At 39.6% G+C, this 26,852-nt stretch overlaps 2 protein-coding genes across 3 annotated transcripts; one reads left to right on the top strand and one right to left on the bottom strand.

Annotated features, from left to right (window-relative positions):
- The first annotated feature begins 465 nt into the window (after positions 1 to 465).
- lysmd2 (LysM, putative peptidoglycan-binding, domain containing 2) lies at positions 466 to 8,049 on the top strand. The gene is made up of 3 exons (XM_059352491.1): positions 466 to 990; positions 2,623 to 2,963; positions 7,331 to 8,049. The coding sequence occupies exons 1-3, from the start codon at positions 745 to 747 to the stop codon at positions 7,380 to 7,382; spliced, it is 639 nt and encodes a 212-aa protein (XP_059208474.1). The 5' UTR covers positions 466 to 744; the 3' UTR covers positions 7,383 to 8,049.
- A 114-nt stretch (positions 8,050 to 8,163) lies between these two features.
- Positions 8,164 to 23,410, bottom strand: scg3 (secretogranin III). 2 transcript variants are annotated; one of them, XM_059352486.1, is made up of 12 exons: positions 22,973 to 23,410; positions 22,042 to 22,094; positions 21,833 to 21,875; positions 21,421 to 21,648; positions 20,102 to 20,244; positions 19,614 to 19,772; positions 19,298 to 19,532; positions 18,926 to 19,042; positions 14,472 to 14,555; positions 13,480 to 13,590; positions 12,276 to 12,365; positions 8,164 to 9,066 (listed from the first exon to the last, which is right to left on the bottom strand). In XM_059352486.1, exons 1-12 carry the CDS (start codon positions 23,073 to 23,075, stop codon positions 8,948 to 8,950), a joined length of 1,485 nt encoding a protein of 494 aa, XP_059208469.1. In that variant the 5' UTR covers positions 23,076 to 23,410; the 3' UTR covers positions 8,164 to 8,947. The 2 variants fall into 2 exon arrangements, with proteins under 2 accessions (XP_059208469.1, XP_059208473.1); XM_059352490.1 differs by having other exon boundaries at positions 21,433 to 21,648; positions 22,973 to 23,409.
- Between the last annotated feature and the right edge of the window lie 3,442 nt (positions 23,411 to 26,852).

Below are 26,852 nucleotides of genomic sequence, written 5' to 3'. Positions count from 1 at the left end.
ATTTAGACTGAATATTCTCGTTATTTTTAGGGCAATTGTGTCATTCATTTACACATTATGGTATTTCTCCATAAATTTTGCATGAAAATGTTATATATTTTTTTACAGCAAAATTCTTTCAGTTTATGACAGAAAAAAGTAAAAGTTTTGTGCTATCTTTGATTTAAGGTAATTAAAAGTGTCTAATACGGTGATATACAATTTTTTATTTTACGCCCTATTTCTGATGTATTTGACTGTGTTTTACTGTTATTTCTACAAACATTTTTTACAGTGTGGTAAAAGCTAAATCAGATCATGACTCTACTCGAAATATCACAAATACAAAAAACAAGGATGAGAAAATATGACAAGATCATTCTTGCTTGTTGTGTGGAGGCCGCCGGGGGGGCTTGAAAGCATTTTTTAGATAGAAAAGGGGGGCCCAGTAGAAAAACTCTGGGAACCACTGGTCTATCTAACGTATTGTGAATTATTTTGAAAGTGTAACCGGAAACGGTATTATTGTTTTTCCTCCTGCACGCTCTGGACGTTCTTACGTCAACGTAACGGATCTATGACAAAAGCTACCCGTGAGGTAGTGGTCCCCGAAACATGTCTCTTCTCCCCCGGGTTGTCATGCTGAATCTGACCGGGGATGGGAACCTCCCTGCCGCCTAAACCAGCGATTTACTCCCCTGCAGCGGTTCAACCGGAGCGTTAAAACAACAGAGGTAACCGGGCTCTTTATTTATCCAAGAGAAGATGGCGGAGTTTTCGCCCGTCCTGCCGATTCGGGATGGAGGAGGACGATTTGGCCAGCCCATCTTCCCTCGGTCCAGGTCCGGTTCCGAGTCCGAGAGCGAACTGTCCCAGAGCCTGGCCCGGACCAAGATCCGGTCGTACGGAAGCACAGCTAGCGTCACGGCCTCTCTGGGCGAGAAATACATAGAGCATCGGGTTACAGACAGTGATACCTTGCAAGGGATTGCTCTCAAATACGGTGTTACGGTAAGGATGCAACACGACCACTGCAATGTTTCTGCTCTGATGTTCACCTTGACAGGAAGGGCTGAGGAAAACAGGTTTAGCAGCTGATCAGCCCTCAGTGACAAACAAAGAGCCAAAACAACAGAATCTATTCTCTCTTATGATTTGTTCCTGCTTTTGAATCCACTGATCTGCCAGGACACCATTGTTTGATTCCCCTTTAAAGTTAGTTTATGGAGAAAAATAAACTTGAGCCAAGAACAATCACATTAACGCGTTTGAGCACTGCGTTTTATTGGTTTTGCATCAACCAGAGCTCTGGGCTCACATCAAAAGACTATTTCTGTATTTCACTTCACCTTGTATCAAAAGGGCTTACTTCTTCATTTTACTTTCATTTTCAGAAACGTGCAAACAGCACTGAGCTAAAAGGTAGCTCTTAGAGCCATGCCCACAATTGTTTTTAAAAGTATAGAGGTGGAGAATGGCGACAAATAGGATTAATTTACAGCTGAACTGAAAGTGACAGGTGCTGCCCCAAGGGTCAGACTTCCCCAGGCCCCAATTGCACCCTGAAGCCCAAATGTTTACTGTGTTAACTAGGTCTGTAATGTATTTGCATGCACATCTGTTTGCACAAAACAAGTCCTGCATTATGGCAGGTGTTGTAGCCATTCAACTGAGACGCTCCTATTTTAATTGTGAAAGAAATTTTGCACACTGGCCTGTCAGGAGTCACTGACTGCTGAGTTTCACCCTGAACTCAAAGCCACTTAGTACAGTCAAAAGAACATCTGTTTATAAAATGTAAAATAAAGCTTGACTGATATGAGCTTTTTGAGACTGATTTAAAAGAGAGCAAATTCACCATTTATAGATCAATATAGTGAATCTTTGAGCTGGAATAAAAATAGTCCTTGTCGTTGCAGATTGTGCACCGATATGACTCTGCAGAGGTACAAACAACTTTATAATAGAATATTTAACATTATTATACATTAAACATACAATGTATCACATTGCCATTCTTTTCTAGGAATAAAAATAATAATAATAATATAAGTAAAATCTAAATAAACATCTGTTCTGGATGTTTTATCAGTCAATTGCTGACCATTTAAAATAAAATAAATAAATAAAATAAAACAATTAGCTAACACAATTTAGAAATCATCCTGAGTATATTTTTTCTGATTAATGTGTTCTGTAAAAAAGTTTTAATATCAGATAACATATATGTTGATACAGATGGATAGCAATTTATCTGTGATAGGTCAATATTTTGCCTCAATTTAAACACAGAAATGCTAAGGTTTTCCCAATCATTGACTCTAGCAAGCTTAAACAGCTGCTAATAAATTATAAAGAAGAGTTTGTGTCCAAAGATTGTTTAGATATTGTTTTGTTTTAGCTCATATCTCTCCAGTTTACAATGCATGTATACTATACAACCCAAAAACCGTTTGTTTACTTGCAAGAAATCATAAGAAGACTAACTGTAATAGACAAATGAAAAGCAACTCTGTGTATTTATATCCATTATGACACCAGATATTTATATAAGGTAAAAGATCAAAACAAAGAGGGTTGAAGCTGAGTCATAGAAATGAAACTATTTTAACACTGTCATTTGCTGTCATCCTGATATGCCAGATGGAGCAAATCAAGAGAGCCAACAAGCTGTTCAGCAACGACTGCATTTTCCTGAAGAACAGCCTCAACATCCCCGTGGTGTCGGAGAAGCGCTACATATTTAACGGACTGTCTCTAGAGTCTCCTGATGGAGACGGTGAAGCAGCGTGCCAGGAGGCAGACACACCTTGTGTTATGTTGCAGGATATCGAGGGACCTTCGCCAGCCCCTTCCCCGCCCCCTGCGGACTCCAAACCCCCCCAGCCAGAGGAGCTGTCAGCCAAAGACTTCTTACACAGACTGGACTTGCAAATTAAACAATCAAAGCAGGCAGCGCGCAGGCTGAAAGAGGAGGAAGTGAGGTGAGGTGTTAAGCAACTACAAGCTTTAACGCTGCTGCTTTTCTTCCTGTTGATGCTTCTACACAGGCTGTGAACTCTGTATGCCACTATGGGTGGGGGCCAAATGTAATGAATCAAATACAAAGATATTTTTTACGTCAATATCAATATTATGACTGTATCATAGGGTTCACTATTGGTGGTTTCACTAAATATTTACACTGTGGGATTTTTGATAAATACCAGTAATGTGGACATCATAACTAAGTGCGTCAAGGCAAATAATATAACAGCCAGACAGTCTGCTCAGTTCATCACTTAACTGTAATACGTTAAAACCAGGAAAAAGATAGCACTTACAACATTACAACATTCTCTCTTTCCCCTACGGTCCTGTCAGGCATCCAATCAGATGATGTTTCTTGTGGGTGTGAGAACTGACTGTTGACTCATGCAAATGACGTAAACTTGTCAGCAGCAAATGGTGCCTCTGTGTCTTTGTGAGGTTAAATGCTGTTTAGTGACCATGAAAGCAGAGTTGTTTTTCTTTTTCTTCCTGCGAAAGATTTGGTATCAGGGTTGGGCCAAGTGGCAACCTCCAAAGCTGAAAAATGAAGCCATGAATCTGTCTGGTTTCAAAAGCAAGTCAATCCCCATAGACTTCCATGTTAAAATGCCCAACTTTACAGCAGAAATAAACATGTTTACAGCCTGGTTTAAAAAACCTAGCTAACTTTCCCATTCTTGACAACTGTAGTAACTGTAACTGTAGTGGTTGATTTTATACTACTCACCAGTTTAACTTGTATGAAGGCCTATAGTTATGCGTAATTAAGGCGGTTGCCACTTTAAGTGAAAGAGGGGTGCCGTGACAGGTGGCTAGTCGATGCTTTCAGCTCACCCATGCTCCCTCCGATTTGCCCATTTTTGGATTGAAACCTATGGAGACTATGTAGGTATTTTATGCATGGATTGGGCCAATAGACAATACAAAGTTTGGTGTTGCATAATGCCATTTAGTTGCATGCTTTAAAATAGCAACTATTTGGATTCAACAACAGATGAATGCAGATGAATTATGCAACTGAAGGTGAAGGTGAAAGTTTTCCCCTTTTTCCCAAAATCAAGTTATTAACATCAGTTTGGAAACTTTTGTATTGACTGTGGACTGGGTTTTTTTTACCAAGTGCAGATGAATAGAGTTTGTAGAAAATTAGTCCGAGACTGTCATTGTCACTCTGTAGGTGATTGTCAGACGTGCCAGTCAGCAGGAACAGACAGGAAAGTGCAAATGTTCTCACAGAAGGAGGATCGAAGATACGAATCAGGCTTTTACAGACCTGCTGTTCTAGTCAGATGCCACGTTATGCAACAATCAGGTATTTAGAAGGAGATTTGGCTTGCTGATTCAGGCTTGAGCTTGTCTTCCTGACACTGCATGTTGAGACAGAGAACGCTTGCACGTCTGCTCAGTAGTGAGGTACTAATAAATGCCTGGCATACCCCCATTCATAGAAAACAGACGTTGTTGGTACTATCAGTTTAGTCAGGACTGAGTCACACTGCAGCAGTTTCCCCTACGCAAATAGAGTATTAATTGTTTTTCTTAGATTGTTGCTCATACTATAGTGAATACTGGCACTCATGGAGAAGACGTCATGTTCATTTCCTTCCTGATGGCCTCAGAGTAACACTACCTGAATGATTTGGCAGCTGCTCCGGCATCAACTGTCCTTTGTGTCAGATATCTGTTGTCACTGCTGGTCTGAAAACATGATATAGAGCTCTGACAGAGCTCTAATTTCTCCTCAAAGAACTAAAATCTTATCACATTAACCTATTTAATTGTACGGATATGAAATGGTATAAACTGTTAAATTTAGGAATTTTATTTTGATTTGATGTTATACTAGTATTCCAAAAGAAGTCCTGAAGGTGATATACAATAATCGAAAAAATTATTAGACCACGCTTGTTTTCTTCAATTTATTGTTTATTTTGATGCCTGGTACAACTAAAGGTACATTTGTTTGGACAAATAGAATTAATAACAACAAAAATAGCTGATAAGAGTTTAATTTAAGAGCTGATATCTAGCCATTTTCCATGGTTTTCTTGATAATAACCAAAGTCATTATCAAGAAAACCATGGAAAATGGCTGTCTTGTTTATAAGTAAGCATTTCATGGCTAAATTAAGCTTCTAACTAACACTGTCTATGTTATCATCATATGATAAACGTCCATTTAATGTAATGAAATACTACTAAATACTGGTCATATTGGTGTCAGTGTAAGACAAAATCTTATTTTCTGACCACTGACTTTTCCTTATTTTTTGTTGTGATGCGTCAGTACATGTAGACCTGTGTTACGAGCCTTGAGTCAACGTGCAAGACAATGATTTTAATTTCTCTTTAAATGTTTACCTACCAGCTGAGGCAGAGCCGAGCTTTGTGTTAAAGCCGTGTTTCTGACTCCAGCCACATCAAAGGTTGGCTGTGGGGCTGTTGTGTGCTTAAACAAACAGAGGCTCGCTCCGTTGTTTCCCTCCAGTTGCAGAGCAAACACAGACCGCATGTCTGTTTGGCTTCCTCCCGAGGATGGAACAAACCACAAACCTGAACTGCAGGAAATACTGGACTGGTTGATGCATTTCAATTAGAAGACCTTACATCTTCATATATATCATACTTTAATCAGTAACTAAGATATCACTATGATAAGACATTTTTGAGCCTAAAAATGTTGTGTTCAGGATTTGGTAAAAGACAATCTTTAGCTGATAACTTGGCGTCCCCCTCCCAGCTCCACTCTCTCTTTCAAATATGGTCACTTTTGGTTTTAAAGAACGAAGACAGGCCAGATTGGTGGCTTTAAAACGGTATCCCACAAACCACTGGGTGCTTTCACTTCCTTCATACAGTCTATGGTCCAGAGACATCCAACAACAAAGGGTGGAAAATTAAACACAAAGACTCCAAACACTCTTGATATTTCAAATTTGATGGAAGAAGCAAGTTTTGACTCAGAACAAGTTAATAGTTACATAGCGTTTTCAAAAAATAATTTGCTAATATGTTGAATATGTAAATATTTATCAACACTAAAGGATAGATGGATCTGTGCAATAAAACTCATGGTTCAAAAGTAATTTGACACATGACTTTGCCAGCTTGACCTCAAAAAAACAGGTCATTCCAAAATCTGGAGTTCTTCAAAACAAACACCAGGTTACTTCCCGACTCTGTTAACATCCCCTCAGGAATCAGATCTGGATCTCTCTTCATCTTCATTCAATCGCGTAAGAAGCTCTAACATCAGAATTCCCAGATTCACATCAATGCCAAAATTCAAGTAGTTGTTCCTTTGAACCAAGACCTTACTCTCCAGCAAATCCCATGTCAATTTTGATATAGATAGGTAGATATAGAGATAACCCATTGAGGGAGACTTACTGAAAGACTAGATAGAGGTGATTAGGCTCCACCAGATAGATCCCTGCAAGAAATGAGCAAGTTTGTAATCTATTGGAGCAATTGTCTTTTTCCCCGAAATAGTCTCTTGAAGACTAAAAAGCACTGAGAACTTGATAACATTTAGTTTAGTTAACAAATTAAAATACAGTAAAACAACAACAAATCTCCAAGAAATTGTCAGGGATGACAGAATAAAGTCCAAGGCCTATTTCAATTACGGTCCTTGATGTTCTATCAGTCCATCCTCGCCACAACAAGATGGAGGTAACCAGTCAACGTCCAGTGGCAGACACCTGACCACAACATACCACATCCTAACACAACAATCCATTTTACAGCGAGCTCGTCTGAGTTTAAAAGAATGATCCTGTCATCTCTCGGGATGTTTTCCAACCAAAGAAAATCTATAGCTCTGTGGCAACATTCTTCTAGCCTCCCACCGTTACTCTTCTCTCTCCTCGCAGTCAAAACCTTCCTCTACATCCTCTATTGATTTTAATCACTCTATATTTCTTCCCCTAATTAACAGGGATCCTTTTTAGCTGGACCTTGTGAATAATTTGAACATGTACATTGGCTCTAAAGAGAAAAATCTTCTTAATTGAGGAATTTCTGTCAGCTAAGAAGTAGTTTTTCTGAGAGTGGCCAGCTTACAGAAAAGGTTAAAAAGATATTGTGTGTTGTACTAAGAGGCCAGACGAGCCTTCAGCTGTGACGGAGAACAATACGACTGTTTGGTTAGCCTCATCCATTATTCACACACACTGCTCTCACCTAGACACTGTGGGGACCGGTTAAGCAGAGGGAGAAAGAGAGGAAATGAGTTAAAGAAAGTGTGTGTGCAATCATTAAAATGTGTGTGCTGTGGAAAGAAAAATTGAAAGGTTATCTGTCTTCTTGTCATTTGCAGGAACAATGAGGAGGACTACACGGCCCCTACGACGTCATATCAGGAGATATAAAGGATCAGTCTGTTTACCGCACACACCTGTCACACGCAAACACTACCACAACCCTGACCGCTTTGTTTTCTCTTTTCCTTTTTGCTTTTACCAAACCACGTTAAACAAAAGTGTCATGTCTGCCTTTTATTTATTGATATGCAATTATTCCGATGTATATGATTGTTATTGTTTTGTACGGTTTCACTTGGAGACGAGGAGCCTCTGATATAAATAGCATTCGAGCACACGTACCCATCAACTCATCATATGCTTCTGAAGCTGCTGTACAGAACCCACCTGCTGCACACACACACACACACACACACACACTCAGCGATTCCAGAAGGATTAGCTTGTTAGACCTGCTAACTGCTTCTGATGTGCTAAATCCCCTCCTAGAATAGTATCATTGGGAAGTATATTCAGGCCTTCCTCATCAGTGTTTACCATGTCTGTATGACGAGCACACCACAAACAGAAGCGGTGGATGGACTCAAGCCTTTGAACACTTTCCATTTGCCTCATTGAAGCTTTTTTTTCTTTGGGAAAAAGAAGGGACTGCTCTATTTTTGAAGTGTGAATGCATTATTTATGTGTGTGGAGAACTGTCTGTAACAGCTGTTTTATTGTGCTTTTAAATTCTATTGGTTTTATTTGGGGAGATTAAATATGTATTTAAACCAGACATGAAGATCTCGTGTTTCCATGAAAATGCAGGTTCTTGTGTGCATGTGGATGTCAGTTATTGTTGGTTTTTTGTAACAGTGCTGCTTCAATGTCACATTTAAGTACACAGATAAAGAAAAGGCAATGTTTTAATTGCTTTTAAACTTTAGGAAAAAATCACAAATATTTACATTTAAAAATACTTATCTTGAGTCTCTACAGAGATGGAAATGTTGAACTCACAGAGACATGCAGAGATGATACAAACACAGCCCTCTAGTGGCTCCCAGAAGAATTACAGCAGAACATAATAGAAGTACGGAGGGCACCGACATGATACACAACAAATAGATTTTTGGTAAAATAAAAAGCAAAAATACATTAAGATCTTACATATACACCGGAAAAAGGAAATATAATCGGCTAAGACAGGTTACACAGAATGAGTACAATTTGATATATGTGCATTTTGTTGCAAAAAAAGTGTTGGAAACGGTTGATGACAAAGCTACAGCATCATACTCTCATAACATTCATTTCCCACAGGAGTCAGGTTGGAGTAAATGCTAGCATTTAGTTGGACGTGTGAGTTGGTTACATAAAATAATTTGATTTTCTTTCAATAATATTCTAATGATTATTACTCTGCGATCTTGGCGTGCAAATATAATCAGTTAGGTAGCTGTAAAGAATCATTTGACTGTTTTGTTGATTATTAAATCCCTATTTCTTGATACATTTTGGGAATGTCTGGGAGGGTAAACAAGTTCCCCTAAGCAGGTAGTTTTGAATACACAGTATATATTTTACCATGCCATGGGTAAAGTAGTCAGGGTTTGGTTTGAGATGTTAATGTCAGATTTAGTCCTGTGTTTTAGGCCAGAGGTTGGTGGGAGGATGGAGGATGGGCGACGGCATTACAGGCTGCTGTAGATCCTCTTGATGGTGTCGCCTTCATCCTTGGCGATGATTCCCTTCTCAATGTAGGAGTCCACCTGCTGGTCCATGAAGTCTTTCAGCTTGGACAGGTCGTAATCTGGAACGAGAGACAAAACAGGATGGTTTTATAATGTGAGACTGGAAGATCATGAGGGGCATAGTGGTTGACCGGATAGATCAGACATTAAACTTCTTAAGACGGCACACCCAAACAAGCCATAATCTGATGCGGTAGTTCATTATCAAGAAGGATTAAGGTCAGAGTTAGCATGTTTGTCTGGGGTTAAGAAGATACCACATACATCATAAAGAGGTCAAAAGATCACAGAGTGAAACTGGATTGTCAAGTACTTCTTTAAAAGGGAAATTATTAATTATTTCAATTCCATTTCAGTGTAATCACTGTAACTTCCATTAAACAGAAATAATCAAATAAAGTCTTTTAACCATATGATAGGTAATTTGTTCCTACACTCCCGTACAACCCACAGGAGCATTTCTTAAATAAGTGCCTCTGCCTGTGGCAATATCTTTGATAGCAAAGGCATGACCCGCCCTACTCTGCCTCTGATAGGTTGACCTTGATATTCGTACCCCTAATCTTAACCAATCTCACTCCTCATGCCTTAACCCAACCAACCAAATGAACAAAGTCAACGGGTACAAGCCAATCAAAGGGAGACTAGGGTGGGTCATGCCTTTTCCATGGCCTTTGCCAACAGGAAGAGTGTTGGGCTTTGAAGATAATTTTCATAGAGGCTTAACAGTGGAATTACAACATCCGGATCCGTCAAGTGACCTAATTGGGTGTCACAACCCCTGGGAAGTGACTGAATCAATCAATTTGATTAATTTGGTCCGACAACATTTTGAAAAAGTAGTTCTCTTTATACATCCATGACGCATGGCAGGAGATCAACATGGTAGGTTTGCCTAGGTTCAGGAAAAGTTCATTGTTTGGGTTAAATAAGTACTTTGTAATGTAAATTAAGTTTGTTATATATGTGACTTAAGTTAGGTACATTGACTTTTGGTTTTACACAGGACATGTACTGCAGTCTCCTAGGTCAAGGTCCTTTGTTTTTTGACCCATCCGTCCACCCAGACTTCCTCCTTGTGGTGCAGCTCTTTATGCTACATCACCTGACTTCCTGCTTTGCTCCTGTCATAATTTCTACAAACTAGAGCTCAGAAACTAGGAAAAAAGATCAATATTGGTTGTAATAAGCTTCTTGTAATGCCTCATGGGGTCATTTTTTGGGGGAAAGACAGTTTCCTGAAAGTGCTTGATACACCTTTAAGGAAATACCTTTTTTGAAGCACCATTTGTATTCACCTTGGTCTAGACAAGTCATTGTCATTTAACAAAACACCATAAGGCCGCAGCAGGATGTGGCTATATTTAGAGATGAACACAACCTCTGTATTATCCATCACGGTAACAGATGAGTTTCAGAGAGCAGGCAAACAGCTGCTCAGTCCCTGCTCTATCTGACTCCGAATGAAGTAGGGAACAGAAGGACAGAGGACAGCCAAGAAGTCGCCCATCAACTTTCCTAATTACATTTCCAACAGCAGCAATTTCTTGCATTGCTTCAAGATACAGTTGACAAACACGACGTGTGTGAGGGATTAACTGAATGTGATTAGAGACCGCACCGCTTCTTCAATCTTGGCTGCAAGGAGCCACGAGCCAAAACCAGGATGTCTCTTCACGTCCATCTGCTCCCCTGGCTAATCTGTACGGTGTGTAGGCGTATACACACACACACACACACACACACACACACACACACACACAGAGTCTTCTGAGACCGTCCTAATGGGTGCTTCTGGTGGAGTATACACAATAAATGGCCCGTCGCCCACTCTGTTACTATGACACTGCTTTTTGGTTGAAAGGGCTTTTGTTCTCCTCCAGCTGTACTTTCTCCGAAGAGAGAGAGGGAAATATAGAGACGACAATGATGAGGTGAAATTCAGAGAGCAGTTTAATGTGGTGCAAAGTGAGTTAGAAAATTGGGTCCTGATGGTGTATCATTTTAGTCCCACTGCAAGAAAATTGGGTGATTTGGGGGTGCATTTTGACTCTGTGTGTGCTTTCTGTGTGAGCTTGTCTACTCTGACACCATTATCTGTCCGTCTCCTCTGCCCAGATCACTGACAGGCAGGCGGGGGGGCCCCTGTTGTCCCAGACAACCACTCCGTGCACCAGAATGCTAATGAAGTGTCCTATATAGAGCCAGGTCGGAGATGAGCACCGAACAAAACTTCCCTGCTGCTTCAGCCCCCCTGCACTATAAGCACACTGTCAGCCCTCTTTTTTTTATTCTGGGTTTAAGATGCACTCAAGAATCTAGGTCAAACTTTGTTTTTATCCCTCTTTAAATTGTTTTTTTTTGACTCACTTGTGGCTGAATCACCCATTGATCGACTCAGATTAGATCAGGCCACTGAACAGCAGAAAATATAAATCTCACTGAGCTAGAACTTTTTGTCTTTTTTTTTAGTGTGAGATGTCCTGCTGTGATGATCAACAGTGGACGGATGGCCTGAATAGTGAGAACTCATTAACATTTCATTCTCTGCTACTTAATTAAGCACCACCGGGCATAGATTTTACACTGTGAAGAGCTCAACAGCAGGCTTCTCCTGTTAGACAAGTGCACGGTTTTCACAGCTCTGCAGACTGGTGCAGTTTCTGGGTCACATGCTGCCTCATTATGAATGATGACAGTTACAGTATGTGTAAGGCAGTGGACATAAATGCACACTCACCAACTCCCAAATCAAGAGACATGAGCATAATAAGAGAAAATATGATGGTCTTTTCATGGCTTTTTGTTCTGTTGTGATAAAAGCACTATAATGAATCCTCATCGCCTTTTCACACAATCTCTCATATGCTTAATTGTACACACACTATAAATGTTGAGGAACAGGTAGGAGGGATTAAATGAATGGACTTCTGTCTCTGAACAAGAAAGCTGCATCACGAGTAATTAGAACAGACTCATTGAGAATTATCCATATTCATGAGATCTGGAGTGAAGCATCTATCCTGGTGTCCCACACTCATTTTAATTGCAAATTACAGCTAACAAAAGACCCTTCAAATTTTCTGTTCCTCAGTTCATCGCCTCTGATCTGTCTGTGACCCACCACAGTTTATCAAGGAGATTAGAGTCTGCAAATGAGTTTCTTTAATTTTTTGGTCTGGCTCTTAAAACTCAGCAAAGTTTGGAGAAATGAGAGCAACAAAGTCTGGTTAAACTAGAAATATCTTAGAAAGGGAGCGTGTCTCACCATCTTTGCCTTCTTCTTTGTTGTGTTTCTTCAACCACTCAATGTTCTTCCTGATGGCCTCCAGATAAGTCTCTGACTTGCCAGGCTGATCTGGTAAAGAAAATGAGGAAAAGGAGACGTGAAAATCTTCCTCTTTAAAGTTTAGAAAACAAGTGAATTTATCTTTACTACTTCTGAAGTATGTTCAGTCAGAAGAGCCTTTGTTTCCAACGGAGATTATGACAGAGCTATCTTAAACTCATCATTTATTTACACCGCTAAATTTTCCTGAAGCAAGACTTTTTGCTTTAACTTTGAAATTTCTGTTGCAATGAGAGCACGCTGACAGCTTGGATTCAGATTAAACACTACAGCACAAAATATATTTTTTTCTGCCCCCGGTGCAAAAAAGACCCACTTAAATGTGGAAAAATTGTAGAGTCAGTATATATGATATCAGTTTATATTCATAGTAACTACCAATCAACATAAGACTTCTCCTTAACCGCAGATTTAATTCTGATTAAAACACATGCCTCTAATTTTTCCATAACTATTATATTATGCAACTCAGTGCAGCCTGTTTATATAAAGATAAAGCAATTCAGTTGACATTGCTCAGGATTTAAGTCCTTTCCTGCTAAAAACAAATGTCCTGGTGGTAATCCTGCTCTATGTTTCATTTTGTTTCTCTTTTTTTTTAATGTGTGCCTGTGTGTGTGGGTGTGTGTGTGTGTGTGTGTTTGTGTGGATTACACTGATGAATGAGTACAGTACAGTGTACAGGGATGGATAATAATGGCAGCTGTGACAAGCTTTCCTGTGACTGTTATTGGACTGGCCTAGTTCAGGGACAAGCAGGGACTTAACTATGATTGGCCTGGACTACAGCGTGGTGTACTTCCTGTCAGCCCTGCAGGGCGAAAACAACTTTTGACAAGGTTTTTGCTTCATTGAACTGATGTGGTGGGAATCTGCTGTATTTGATAATTCTGCATTTATTTTGGACATTTGACAGAAAACAAAACATAAAATTCATAATGCAAAAAACAAAATAAAAAAAAACAAGTTGAGCAATTTACAAGGCACATGGATTATCATTTCTGAGGGGCAAAGAGGTATCAAAATATTATAGGTATATTGGTATCAAATTATTTTAGCAAATTATCAAATCAAAAAGCTATTCATGTTTTCTCTGGTCATCAGTATTGGGTAGTGGACTGACTGGTCTCAGTTGATGGCTGCTCCTCCTTGGTTGAGTCTTTCAGGTTCTCATACTCCTTCTGCATCTTGGCGGCCTCGGCCTTGGTGTTGTCGTCCTCATCCAAGCTTTTACCTACAGCAAAGAAACAACACGCTGAGCATTAAGACATATAGCTCAGTTTGCTAGTCGAGATACTCATAGCAGTCGTCTGTATGCTTTCTGGCAGAGACTACTTAACATGTTGAATATTGTTTGTTTTATCTACACAAAAACTGAGGAGTAAAAATGAGAATCTGACATTTTTTGAGGGCTGTGACCAGTCACTTCCTGTAGACTTTAGGATTATGAAAGGACTAAACAATCAACATATGATAATTTTTTGTTGAGCTTTAGAGGCACTGATTGTTGGATCTTGTTATCTTTTGTTACCCCTTTTCCACCAACATGAAATGGGTTCCATCCCAGTTCATGCACCTAATTTTGAAGCAATTCCACAAAAAATGAATTGGGTCAGAACCAAAAAAGTTGGTTCCTAGCTGGATCGAGGATGGAGTCTTGCACATAATAGTCTTTAGCATTTTGTTATCATTAATAGTTGGTCCATGCTTGTTTTTTGGTGCCAAGATTCCAAGAATCGTGAACATAACAGTTTGAGAACCAGAGCTAGTTTAGTGGAAAATGGTACGGCAGAGCCTGGCTAGCTGTTTTCAGTCATTATGCTAATGTAAGCTACCAGAAAAGCAAATAAGCATTTTTACCCAAATGCCAAACAAGGTAAATTGTACCTCCCAAAACCTAGATCTACATGGAAGTTTTGTCATATACCTTTCTAGTTTGTTTAACTTTAAAAGTATAAAAATACTCAAGGGTACTATGTAAAACCATATTTTTTATTATATATAAGAAAGAAACTGTGCCTTTGCAGCTCCTTCATAATTAAAACTGACTGTATTAATTCATTTTATATGATTTTATTAATGCTTGACATGAGAAAAACTTGTGAGGCTTTTTACCGTTGGGTCCAGTGAAGTCAGGCGGCCCCAGTGCCTTGCCCAGCTTGTTCTTGGTCTGCATGGCGATCATAGCGTCAAGGTTCTCTGCAGGTGGATGAAACAGGCCAAACATTTACTTTACATCTGATTAGCATTGTTACGTCAGTTCACTCTACAGACAATGAATAAAAACCACTTAGCCGTTTGAAGGGCCCACACTGTCCTGTGTGACTCAGCGGGTGATTAACATGACAAAAGGGTTTCACCTAATTAATGAAAAGGAGGTTCAAGAGTGACGACAGTGATGAACAAAACCTTGTTCTTTTCCTCTATCATCTCAATAATTTATTCATGCATCATGGACTGAATATTGGAAAAGCAAATACAGCATAATGACTGCCGTAATAGGGATAATTTATCTACAATTTGTCCAAACAACTACATTATTCTGGGAGTAAGTTCATCAGGGTGTGTTACCACTTATGTTACAGCAGGTTACGCTTTCACAACAAGATTAGTGAGTATATAAGACACCAAATCAGCCAGGGAATGACAAACAGATCATATGGTTCAAAGAGACTGAAGTTAAGTGTCAACTGATCCTCTCTGGATTAACAAAGGGGTAAACATCATGGTTGGAAAACAGAGAAAACAGATGTTCTGGAGATACACAGAAGCCAGAGATGAGCTTAAATTTCATCCACTAATCAAGTTTTGGAAACACTTTAAGTCCCCTGATTTAGCATTAAGAAACACTGTTTAACACAATATAATGTAGCTGTAGTCAACTTGAAGGAAAAGTGTTTATTACTGAATTTGATTTGTCAGCAGCTTCTATTGTTTTATAAAAATGTGTTTTACTGTGCTATTATGAATAATCTGTTTATACATCAATTATTAAATACGATTAATATTAAGGCTTTTTATACGGACTAGGACTTAAAAATGCTTATTAGGTGGACTGAAAGTTAAAATGTGACCCAAAATTGCTTTGAAGCATCTCAACTGGGTTAGTTAATATTCTGGATTATATAATATCTTTTGGAAATTGTACATGTTGTTAATTTACTTTAAGTCAATTTTAAAAGATCAATAAAATAGTACTCTTGTTCACTGTGAGTGCATCTAAATTATTTAACTGAAATATTTTAAACCTAAGTGTTTATGTATTATAACTGTGTCTTGAATTGCATTTAAGTGGATAGTGTGCTCATTCAATTGTAGGGTGTGACAGCTGTATTTTGTCTCTCTGTATTGTCTGTGTTTAATGTTGTTTTAATGTTTAATGTAACAATGTTTATGAGCAGAGTCAAAAAAAGGAGAAAATATGACTACAAATTGGAGTTTTTTTCCCACATCTTAATGGATGATCTTTTGCATGGGCACAGGATATTAGATTTCTGGATATTAGGACAAAAGGACAATAAAGAGCGGAAGAGGAAGGCTTGGTTCACCATAACTGAGCATCAAGGAAATAAGCCAACCAATTTCCTCTGTCATCTGTGTTAACTCAAGCCTCCTTTTATTTCTTATAATCTAAGCATCTCGCTTGCACTTTCTGTGTATTCAGGCTGCCTCCTCCAACCTGTAGCACAGTGGAAGCCCATTATTTCATCCTCTCCCTTTTTGCCCACACACACATAAACACCATCTTTCTTCCTCCCCCACTCACATCTCTTGTTCTCCGTCTATCCTTGGGGCTTGTATCGGCCGATTAGCATTGATTGACAGCCCTGTGTATTCAGTTGTGAACCTGGGTGACTCATCGGAGCATCGCAGCGTGCTGGGGATGGTGGAGTTGGGGCAATTACTTGTTGCTAGGCGATGGTGGAATTCCGTCCGATTAATTCTTCACATTCTAAACAATGTAAAGTCAGAGGGGTTGCCTAGGAAACCCCCATCTTGTGAAAGGCTATATGGCTGTTTTGTTCCCATTAGTAACGTCAGCAGCGGTCACTTGTTCCGCTGTAAGGAACAAGCTGCTTGGTCATCTTAAAGAGTATTGATTGATACTTCTGCAGCCTACACAAGGTCGGCTACAGTTATAATACCTTATCGCAGCTCTTACAGTTGCATAAACACCTGAGCCCGACGGATATATCAGTTAACAGATATTATCAGCTGATATTGGCCTATCAAATGCATATCAGTATCAGGTGTATATGCTGTCTGTTATAAAAACCTTTTTACACAATATATGATGCAGAAAGAATGGTGTTAGTTTTTTCTTCTTCTTTTGTCAGCAACTGACTAACACTAGTGATGATGGTTATTTTTATTTATTTATTTAATTCCTATTTATTCTTTATTTTCTCAGTTATTATTTATAGAATTGTCTGATGATGTGATACATTGTTTGTATTATGTTTAATAATGTATAACAATGTTAAATATTATTTTTATAAAGTTTTATGTTTGATTAATTAGCTCTCTGTGTACGTTTGCAGTGGTGAGAAATCAGTGCATAGTCTGCATAAAAAAGGTCTATTTTAATTCCAGCTCAAAAAAATCCCATATCACTCAGGCTCTTATATTCACATTGTAAACCTTTTCTAATAAGCTATAAATTACTTACTTGCTTACTATAAATTATTTTCTGTGTTAAGACTAGGCAGTTTTTGATCAATCACTTAAGTCACATATCAAACAAGAAGTCTTTGTTTTAAGTTTCTCAAATGTGACGTTTGGCAGCTTTTCTATTTTACACTCATTACACTCATCACTTTAAATTGAAGGGCTACTCCCTTTTAGTCGATGAGGTGATTAAAAGCTAATTGTGGTCTCATTCAACTAAGATTTCTGGAGCAGATGAATCTTATTCTAATGATTTTGCTTTGCTAATGTCTTTTTGCCAAGAAGCTTATGAGCACAAAAATCTAAAGTGGTGCTTTTGGATGACTCTTTGTGGGGAAAATCAGTTTGACAGATCTTTTGACCAAACGACCTTCACAATTAGTCGACAAAATCACATGAGTGTTAGTCTGCTAAGATTTTCTTTCATCAAGAACAGCTCTGGTAAATTAATACCTTACTGTTTTGGACTGTTGGATTAATGGCGCAGGAAACTTGTGAAGGACATTTTTCATCATTTCATTTTCAACATTGGATTGAAAAATAATTGACACATTCAGTGATAATGACACTAATGTTACTGCCCTAGATGTCTGCCAAGCTGATTTTCAAGCACAACTAGACCCCCTCCCCTGTATAAATGAGCACATCTTTTTGTTTTTCCTGCCCCGGAGTGTCATTAGAACAGAGAGAGAGAGGGAGAGTTGAGTGTTGGGTCTTGGGTTTCCTGAAGCTCACACAAAGAGATGACAGCTGTCCCTTACAGGTGGCTGACCTTTCCACTGGCCACTGATGTGATGGTCAGCCATAAAAACAAGCCTGGCTATATAGGGTGGCCCTGACACTAATCTGTCCATGCAGGCTTCACACTTCACTGCACAGGCTGATAGGAAACATTAGTTTGGCTGAACACACAGAACAGGAGGTAAAAGCATATAACACAGAGAGAGAAATGGATGTGCACTCATCAGCTAATGCAATGGACAGATTGAAACTTAGATTTTAAACCTTTCATCCACATGTTAAGCACACATACATCAGGCTGTTCAACATGGGCGTAATACATGTGTATTAATATATGTGATAGGCCAAATGAATGCACAATAACACAAAATACAATTCCTGGTTATAAATGACATCATCAAAACTCTTCACAAGTGCAAAAAAACGCACCATTGTTGTTTGTTTAGTCCCAGATAATTACTGATGATGATGCTCTATATGACCCATATAAGAAAACTATCAGCGAGGCCAAGTGGGATTTACTTTGTTTCACCATACAGTTATTAATCCTCATATAGCCACAAATAGATACAGTACTTCATGACTGTGCATCCTGCAAACAGCTGTGCTTAAAAAAAGTAATAAAAACAAGTTGCGTCTTTCTTTCACTTGCTTTCAAAACAAATGCACATGCTAGCCAGATAAAGATCTTCACGACAGGAGGCGGTCTTCATGTGGAAACTACCGATTTTGTCCACAGGGGCTGTCAAAATCAACACAAATATGAAATTTGCTGAGAATGACTACATTAAACATCATGATCACTACATCGTGTCATGATTCCACAGAGAGTAGATATAAAATCAAAAATAATAAAGGTCTACACTTTTTTCCTGGATCTTTCCACGACATCACAACTGTAAGGCGCGATTGAAAGGTTTGGAAAAAGGAAATAAACTGAGCTTTTGTCTAGATAATTTTCCTTACAAGGATAAGAAGGTACTGTCACACTAAATATGTATAATATTATCAAATAAGTTCACCTGCCTAATGTATAGTAATGTAATTATTTAGGTCTCCATTGACTGTGGCATCTTTCATTCACAATTCTTTGCCCCATGTTCTGGCACTGAATGCACCAGACTGTATATAAACAGTTTTGATATTGTGTTATGTCTTACCCAGATAGGACACTCCCTCCTCAGGCGTGATGGTGCCGTACTTCACCATCATCTTCACAAAGTCAATCAGCGTCTTCATGATGGTGATCAGTGTCTCTCTCTCCTGAATGTCTTGATCTGCAACAACAGACGAATCCAGCGTCAATGTTTGGTTCATGTTAATTGGTTATCATGGTGTTAATGTTACCACATGCTGTTTGACTGTGGGGGTCATGACGATGGGAACATAAATAATTAGTGATGTGTGTGTGTTTCATCCGCACTTCCTAACAGGATGTATCGGGGGAATGAAGGCAGACAAAGCAAGCATTGAATCATCCTTGAGCGAACAATAATAACATCTTTCTAGTCCTGTTTTGCGTGTGTTTTTACCTGAGTCGAGGCTCTTGAGCAGACGGTAGAAGTTTGGGAAGTACTGCAGGTCCTGGAGCCCGTCTCCAGGGCTCACCTCGTTGCCCTCCTCAGTATCTTTGTCCCAGGTGTTGGGAGCAGTGTCACCCCCTTCTTCTTCTACATCCCTGTCCACCTCGTCCTCAGCTTCATCATCGTTTTCTTCCCCGTCCTCCTCGTCTTCATAGTAGCGGCGTCTGGGTGGCTCCCATGTGTCCTGGAGATGCCAAAGTTATTTTTTTTTTGCTCTTACTGTTATTATCATTGTCATTGCTATGACTTCTTTACAGTTATTTACCTTGTTTGAGTCTGCACCCTGGTCGTCCTGCTCTCCCCTGGTTTCTTGCTCATTGCTTTCAACGTCCTCAATCTCGTTATTTTTGGCATTTTTGGTGATGAGATCCTGCAGAGCAACTGCCACCTGGTACTCCAGAGTGTCTGCCTGACTGTCTGTGATCTACGGAGGGAGGAAGGCAAAGACAAAGAACAATTGTAACAAATGTTCTGTAGTGTAGAACAGAACAGCGTGAACTCACTATAAGCCTCAACGTGTCACATATTGATCACTGTCACTGAGAGAACAATCTCCAGGAGCAGTTTGGACACTTCTGAACTACTTACTGAGTGTCAAAGAAATAATTCACAGCCGAGATTGTGGAACAGAGCTCAATTCACACATCCCCTCCTCTCCCAGGGAAACAGAAAGTACAGAGAGAGGGTCCCTGTTGAGTTAATGTCACGCTGCACGCTGTGTCAAATCGAACAGCACACAAGCTCACAACCTACCAGCCCCAGCTTGAGCAGTTTTAAGACGATTCTGTCAAACACCCCTCTGTCGTCCTCCTCGTAGATCTTGGTTGCGATCTTCTGGACGATGTCTTCTGCTGTCAGCGGAGTGCCGTCGACCTGACGGAAGCTTTCTGGGTCATCTGAGAGGAGACGACACACGTTATCAATTATAACTTTGTAAACGTGCTTATGAGCTGTGTGCAGGAATAAAGCGAGTGTTTCTGTTTTCATCCAAAATGTATGTGACTGAGTATACTATTTTTTTTTTACTTTTCTCCAATGGAGCAATCAACCAACACTACATTTGTAGGAGATTTCATTAAGCTTCCCCGTTCTCTAATCTACTCCTTCTTTTCTGTCTCTTTATTGCACTTGAAATGTTAAACCTGGACCTAAAAATTCAGTCTCTCATTAGGTGAAAAAGGTTTCACCAGTAATAAATGGTTCGCCCTCTCCTCATATTCAATACATACATATCCACTCAACTGGGTAAGAAATGTGCAACTGTTACAGCTCGATTCTTACATAACAATCCCTGCTGCTTCCCAAGGTCCACGCACAATAAAAATAAGTAGCACCAGAATACTTTTGGCCATATTGGTGGGTTGAATCATCAGTGATTTACTTTACCTTCAAGCACAGGGCCTATTTCTATCTCACTCTAGGAAATAAGAAATGAAATCCAAACTGCGCTTGCCAAATTTAGATGTAGCGTAACCTGACGAGCTGCTTGTCATTGCCGGGCTGACCGCATGAATCGATGAAGTGTAGCACTCAGCGCTTTGTGTCTGAGTCACCTCGCCTGAGAGACTCTGCTTTATGCTGATGATTGGACTGGATATCAAATTACATGCATACAGTGAAATGTGTGCTGAGCTGAAATATATTGACACTAAAAATCTATGTAGATATCAGCAAAATGATTTTTATTTTGACAAATATGAAATCAAATGAATGGTTATGTCTGGGAGAAAAATCCACATATTTTAAAGCCTCCTTTGGAGAGAAGAAGCTGGTACAGTAGTCCAGCGTAAGCTTCGACAACTGCAGTGGCTGAGAGGATAATCTTTCTCTTCGGCATGCACGTGTTGTGTCTTTGATTCTTTCTATCTGTCTCTGCTTATCCCCATCACACACACGTGTTTCCTCTGCCTACTCTTTCTTAAAATGTCTGCCTGGTGGCCTGCCAGTGACACACAGAAGAAGCATGCGGCATGAGGCCAGCCCTTGGTGATAGAGGCAGAGATCACACACAACAGAAGGAGTCAGACCCAACACCCAAACACTGCCAGGACAAGGTGCGTGGTGACAGGTACCCTGGTACTTGCCGTCATCCATCCCGTTCTTGGTGGAGTCGTAGTCCTCAGCCAGACGCCGACTCTTGGTCGAGTCGGATTCATCTGGAACATACTGGTCCTCCTTCTTGGGTGGCACCTCAGTGGCCTCCTTTGATTTCTGGCCATCGGCCAGGGACTTCAGCACGGTGAAGTCATCAAGGTCCTGCTCTGATGCAGCGTCCTTGGAGGCAGACGAACGCTTGCTCTCTGAAAGACAACCACACAGATATAATGCTCAAATGAGAGAAATTAAAGTGGTGAAGGATTATTGTGGTCTCTAATTGTTGTTATTAGTCAGTACAGCCTGTTTTACTGGAAGTGCAGCAACATGAACCCACCCAGCAGGCGGAAATAAAGTCATTAATTGATTGGCAGGAAGGTTTCCTCTTACCCGCTGACTGTACTGCAGCCTTCACGCTGTCAACCTCAGCAATCTGGGGAAATGACGGACATTAAACAATGGTTTCCACTCAGGATATAACATCAGTTAATAATATTTGCTGGGCTAATGCTTGGTTGTTTGACAACTGACCATAAAGCCTATTTGGCCGGATATTGGATGAGAAAATTAGCTATGAGTCATGGACAAAGAGAGCTTACCTGCTCTTGTACTGGTCTTTCTTCTGTCAACTGTCTGTTGTACACAGTTTTATCTGCAACAGAAAAAAACATGAAATAAGTAAACTCAAAATGACTTTATTATTGATAAGGGGGCTCTAATTCTGGAGGTTAAAAATGTAAATTGAACCTAGATCAATGTGCTTTATACCAAATCTAACATAAGAAAATGTACTTTTATAAAAAGTGTGACATTTGTTTTTAAACTTTGAATTTCTTTTTTCTTGTTCATTGTAAATCATTTGTATCTTTCAGACCTATGTGATCCTCTGCTCTTCAAACTCCCCATGCACCGCAGAGGCACAGCTTAATCGGATTATCAAACAAAAGATTAAACTGCGGCGAAAATAGACCAGAAGCGGCCATAACATGAGACCAGGCGTCGTTAAAAACCCCGCCAGTCATTTCTGAGCTGGAGCTCAACTTTAAAGGAACTGCTTTTTTGCTATATTTTGCCGGTAAACAGGTTTACTGACGAATAGGTGCATAAACAGTATACAAAACATTATAAATCCTTTACAATAATGAAGAGTCATTTAAATAATATCCCTTAAATGTTCATACGTGTAGCCTACTGTACAGTGTGTACAACGTGTGATGGCTAAATGTAGTTTCTCTGTGGATATTCCTTGATATTCTTAAATGCTATTAAGGGATTAGAGGAGCAGTAATGAGTTAAAAGGTAACCTTGTAGTGTTTTATTTGATAATTTTATGCAGCATGTGTGCTGAGAAGAGTGTAATAGCACTTTGTGGCGTTTTTAAAAATCTCCTTTGTATCACCGGCTTCCTCCTGTAACAGTTTTCTGTAACATTTCTGCAATATTACACAAAATATTGCACTTTTTTTTCTTACAGTTTAACACTACTACAATGCATTTCTATCTCACGGCTAGAGGCGACGGCCAACTCACCATCCGTTGTGGCTGTAGGTGTGGGGAAGGCAGATATCTGGCTCACTACATTCAGGGCTAAGAGCTGAAAAAGGACGAAAAGGCCGACGTATGTTGACGCCATTCTGAAATAAGCTGTCTCGTAATGTGTCCAGGAGGAAGATAATATCCTGGCTGTCTGAGGTTTGGGTTCCCTCCTCCAGAACCAAAGTGCTGAACGTGTTGGACAGCTCCGCTCCGGCCGCCTGCTGGTGCTGAAACTGCCGCGGAGGCTGCGCCCTGGACTACCCGCTCTGTCAGACGCACGGGGCGGGGAGGGGCTGGCCAAATCTCCGCTGTGCACTGGAGCTGTTGACGAGTCGCGGTGCTGAAACCAGGTCACCTCTCTATAATTATAACCAGATAAGCAGGGAGGCTCTGCAAGCCCCGTGTGAGCTACAGCAGCACCTGCCACGACAGTAATAGAGCCCACTACAACAGGACCTGCCCCCTCTGTCTTTACAGAGGAGGAGGAGGAGAGGGAGGAGGAAGAGGAGGTGAACACTGCAAAAAGTGGCCATGCTACCAGGACATTTAAGCTGCTGGGGTCCTAAAAACATGCTGTGTGTTCTTGATAAGCCTAAATAATAGACGAAAGCAACGATTTGTTGAATTACAAAATGAAGATTTTTCTTGAAATAAGCAGAAATGTCTCGTGGAGTGAACAGTTCACATAACCATCATTAAAAAAAAAATATTATTTTTTTTGCAGAAAAATCATCAGAAACAAGTCAGGCTGCACTGGAAGTAAACAGTGTTTATGTTAAATATATTTGCACAGTTTTCCTAAGTGTACAGGAGGGGGAACAAAATGCTGAGTTGGATATTTTTCGCAGCGTTTGAGCAAAAAATCCGCCCATTTCGTGCGTCACACACAACCTGCGTCATGGTTGTAGATCTTCCACTGCCCAGTCAATAGCAACCGTTATTAAAACGGCAAACAATTAGACGCATGGACAAAAGGGGGGAGATATATCAGGCCTGTTTTATGACCACTTTGCTTTCACAAGATCAGGGGTATTGCTAATTAGATGTTGGCTTACGTCTCTTATTGATGACTCAGGTGTTATTAGGTTCAGTTTCCAGTGGCCTATTCAGCTCCCAAAGTGAGGAGCCCAACAAAACAAAGTGCTTTAATTTCCCTGTTCTTTTATTAGACTCAAGCAAGGAGAGCAGAGGAACTACTTGTCTGATGACAGGTCTTTTTCTCCCAACTGAAGATACTGCACTTAAATACAGAATACAGATCTGGCAGATCCTTAGAACTTTTACTTTTATTTTAGTAGCACATAAAGGGGGGGGGGGGGGGGGGGGGGGGGGGGTAGCCTAATGTTTAGAAAAAGGCTTATCATGGGTCTGTCCTAGTTTTCTTGAAAATAAATAAATGATGATTACCATTTAAATGCACCTAATTCATTGCAAAACATAGTTAATGTAATTTATTACAGAGATGGAAAAATAAATATAAATCCAATTTAAGATAATAATAAACAAACAATGCTTCTTCCACACAGCAGAGACTGGTGAGTGGCAGCTGATTAATGCTGAATGGGTCACATATTTATTTATTTATTTATTTTACAGAAAATTGACTGAGGCAGGTTTATTAGGAGGAATGTGAAGGCGGCTTGACTGGTAAGAGTGGATATCTGAAGTGAACTAAAAATATACCCAGAAAAATATGGTCAAACTTTCAGTCTTGTGGAGGGCTTTATAAATCCACAAAATCTCATCAAAACAAAAACTAAAAAAGTCAAATATGAGGTTATATGATCATTAAAAAGATTGTGGTCTACTCTGCAGCACATAAAACATGTGTGGGACTCTTTCACAGCGGGCTGCATGGATGCAACAAACAAGTCATTAGTAGCTCCGGGACATATGATCTGGATGATGTGGGATGTTACAGTTAATCCTCTGAATTATGAAAGCCTCATGTCTGAGATTAAAATGCATCCTGGTCAATGATTGGGCGATTCTTCTCTCAGAGGAGTCATTTCACTTCACAGTTGTCATAACGGCCAGAAGGAAAGTGAGATGAACTTTAATATATTTTCCTTTGTTAGCAGAGTCAGTGATAGAATGTAACTAACTACATTTACTCAAGAAACTTAAATACAATTTTGATATACTCACTTCACTTTAGTATTTCCATTTTATACTAATTCAGACATCTATTCCTCTACATATTAGAGAATCTCAAAGACATGATGCCTATATGATATGATGCAGTACAATACTACTTATCTACACAGGTAGTACAACATTAGCTTGATGTTGATTAACGGCTGTATAGATGTTTTTTAATGTATTTATTTAAGCCTTGAAGAGTTAAATTAATCAATTACAGTAACAACATATAATAATATGACACTGTTCTGCATAATGAGTACTTTTAGTTTTAATACTTTAAGTACGTTTTGTTGATAATACTTCAGTACATTTACTCAAGTAGAATTTCAGGACTTTTGTTAGATTATGGCATTTGTACTCTAATGAAAATAAAAGATCTATGCACCTCTTCCACCTCTGAACAGAGCAAATTTAGATATGATTTACTGCTGTTTACTTCTGTACCCCACACAGTATGTAGGAGTGAAGGTTTGTTAGCTTTCACCCTGTGAAGATTTAGTATCATTGTTTGCTGGCTGTTTGCCATTGGTGGTTTGTGTGTGTGTGTGTGTGTGTGTGTGTGTGTGTGTCCTATCTGTAATAGCTCAGCTTGCTTCCTGTATACTCAATAGAACAACAAGAGGATACCAGCCTTTTCAAAGCAGATAGCTATATTCGAAAGAAAAGCAGTTACTAGCAAAGTGTTACTAACAACTTAACAAATTCTATTGAAGGAACACGCACAATACCAAGACCCTGACACCAAAGCAGCTAAATGCAGCTCAGCCATTAATAATCTTATTATTTACACCTGTTCTTTTCCTACCATGAAAAAAGCCTCATACAATATAAAAGGACCCTCACATCTGCACAGGTGTTTTCAATTACCCTGGCTGATTAGACCTGCAGTCAGGCTGAAGCTGCAACAAATGGACCATGAGGAAGAAGTCAGTTAATCAGTTTGACACCTCAGTTTGAGATCTAATCAAGCAACAACACCTGCTTTTGGACGTGTACCTCAGAACAGAGTATGAAGGCCTGAGCAACAAGGACTTTTTAGATTGAATACAAACGCATCTATATGACCTACGTAAGCAAACGAGGCCACCGATGAAGACATGTATAAATACATTATATAATAGTTATTGACAATAGCTTACCTGTTGCTGTGTTCGATTTCCCGCGAAATCAGACGAAACGATTTACGGCACATATGTAGACCGGAAAAGCCCATGTTGACATATTTACTCAGTTTTTTTCACGTTATATGTTGTGGTTTTTGCCCATATTGGGGCAGCAGTAATAAGAAAAAGAAAATAATTGACAGAAGAAACAAACAAATAAAAAAACTAATAGGGATACTGATGGCGCACAGGTGAACGCCTCGCTCGGCTATTTAACAGATTGCGGGATTTAAAAGGATTCAAAACCGATTCTTGAATTGACCTTCTTCCTAGGTATGTGGCCTAGTATGTCTATTTTATTTTATGAAATGTATTGCAAACAGCAGACTACAGCTATTATTCTTACACAGATATAAGTAGGTGCATTACCTTATCGCTATGCATCCTGCAAACAGCTATATTTATAAAAAGAAACTTTCTTTCGTCTTCCTTAACTCGCTTCCTTACATTATGTTCGTGGTTTTCATGGAAACACTACCGCTTTTGTCCACAGGGGTCGCCAAAATCAGCACAAAATTCACTTGGTTTAATAGCTACAGTCTAATGGTGTGTTAAATTACGTGATG

This window comes from Centropristis striata, chromosome 2 (genome assembly GCF_030273125.1).
Source record: "Centropristis striata isolate RG_2023a ecotype Rhode Island chromosome 2, C.striata_1.0, whole genome shotgun sequence".
Taxonomy (NCBI): domain Eukaryota; kingdom Metazoa; phylum Chordata; class Actinopteri; order Perciformes; family Serranidae; genus Centropristis; species Centropristis striata.
This window is presented reverse-complemented; position numbering and strand designations above follow the sequence as displayed.

Bases quoted from the DNA above. Each gene is read 5' to 3' on its own strand.
- lysmd2 (XM_059352491.1), top strand. From the start codon at position 745: ATGGCGGAGTTTTCGCCCGTCCTGCCGATTCGGGATGGAGGAGGACGA. The intron at 991-2,622 runs GTAAGGATGCAA...CTGATATGCCAG, and splicing joins CTCTCAAATACGGTGTTACG to ATGGAGCAAATCAAGAGAGC. The intron at 2,964-7,330 runs GTGAGGTGTTAA...TGTCATTTGCAG, and splicing joins CTGAAAGAGGAGGAAGTGAG to GAACAATGAGGAGGACTACA.
- scg3 (XM_059352486.1), bottom strand. From the start codon at position 23,075: ATGGCGTCAACATACGTCGGCCTTTTCGTCCTTTTTCAGCTCTTAGCC. The intron at 21,876-22,041 runs GTAAGCTCTCTT...TCATTTCCCCAG, and splicing joins AAAGACCAGTACAAGAGCAG to ATTGCTGAGGTTGACAGCGT. The intron at 20,245-21,420 runs GTACCTGTCACC...GTCTCCTCTCAG, and splicing joins GGATGACGGCAAGTACCAGG to ATGACCCAGAAAGCTTCCGT.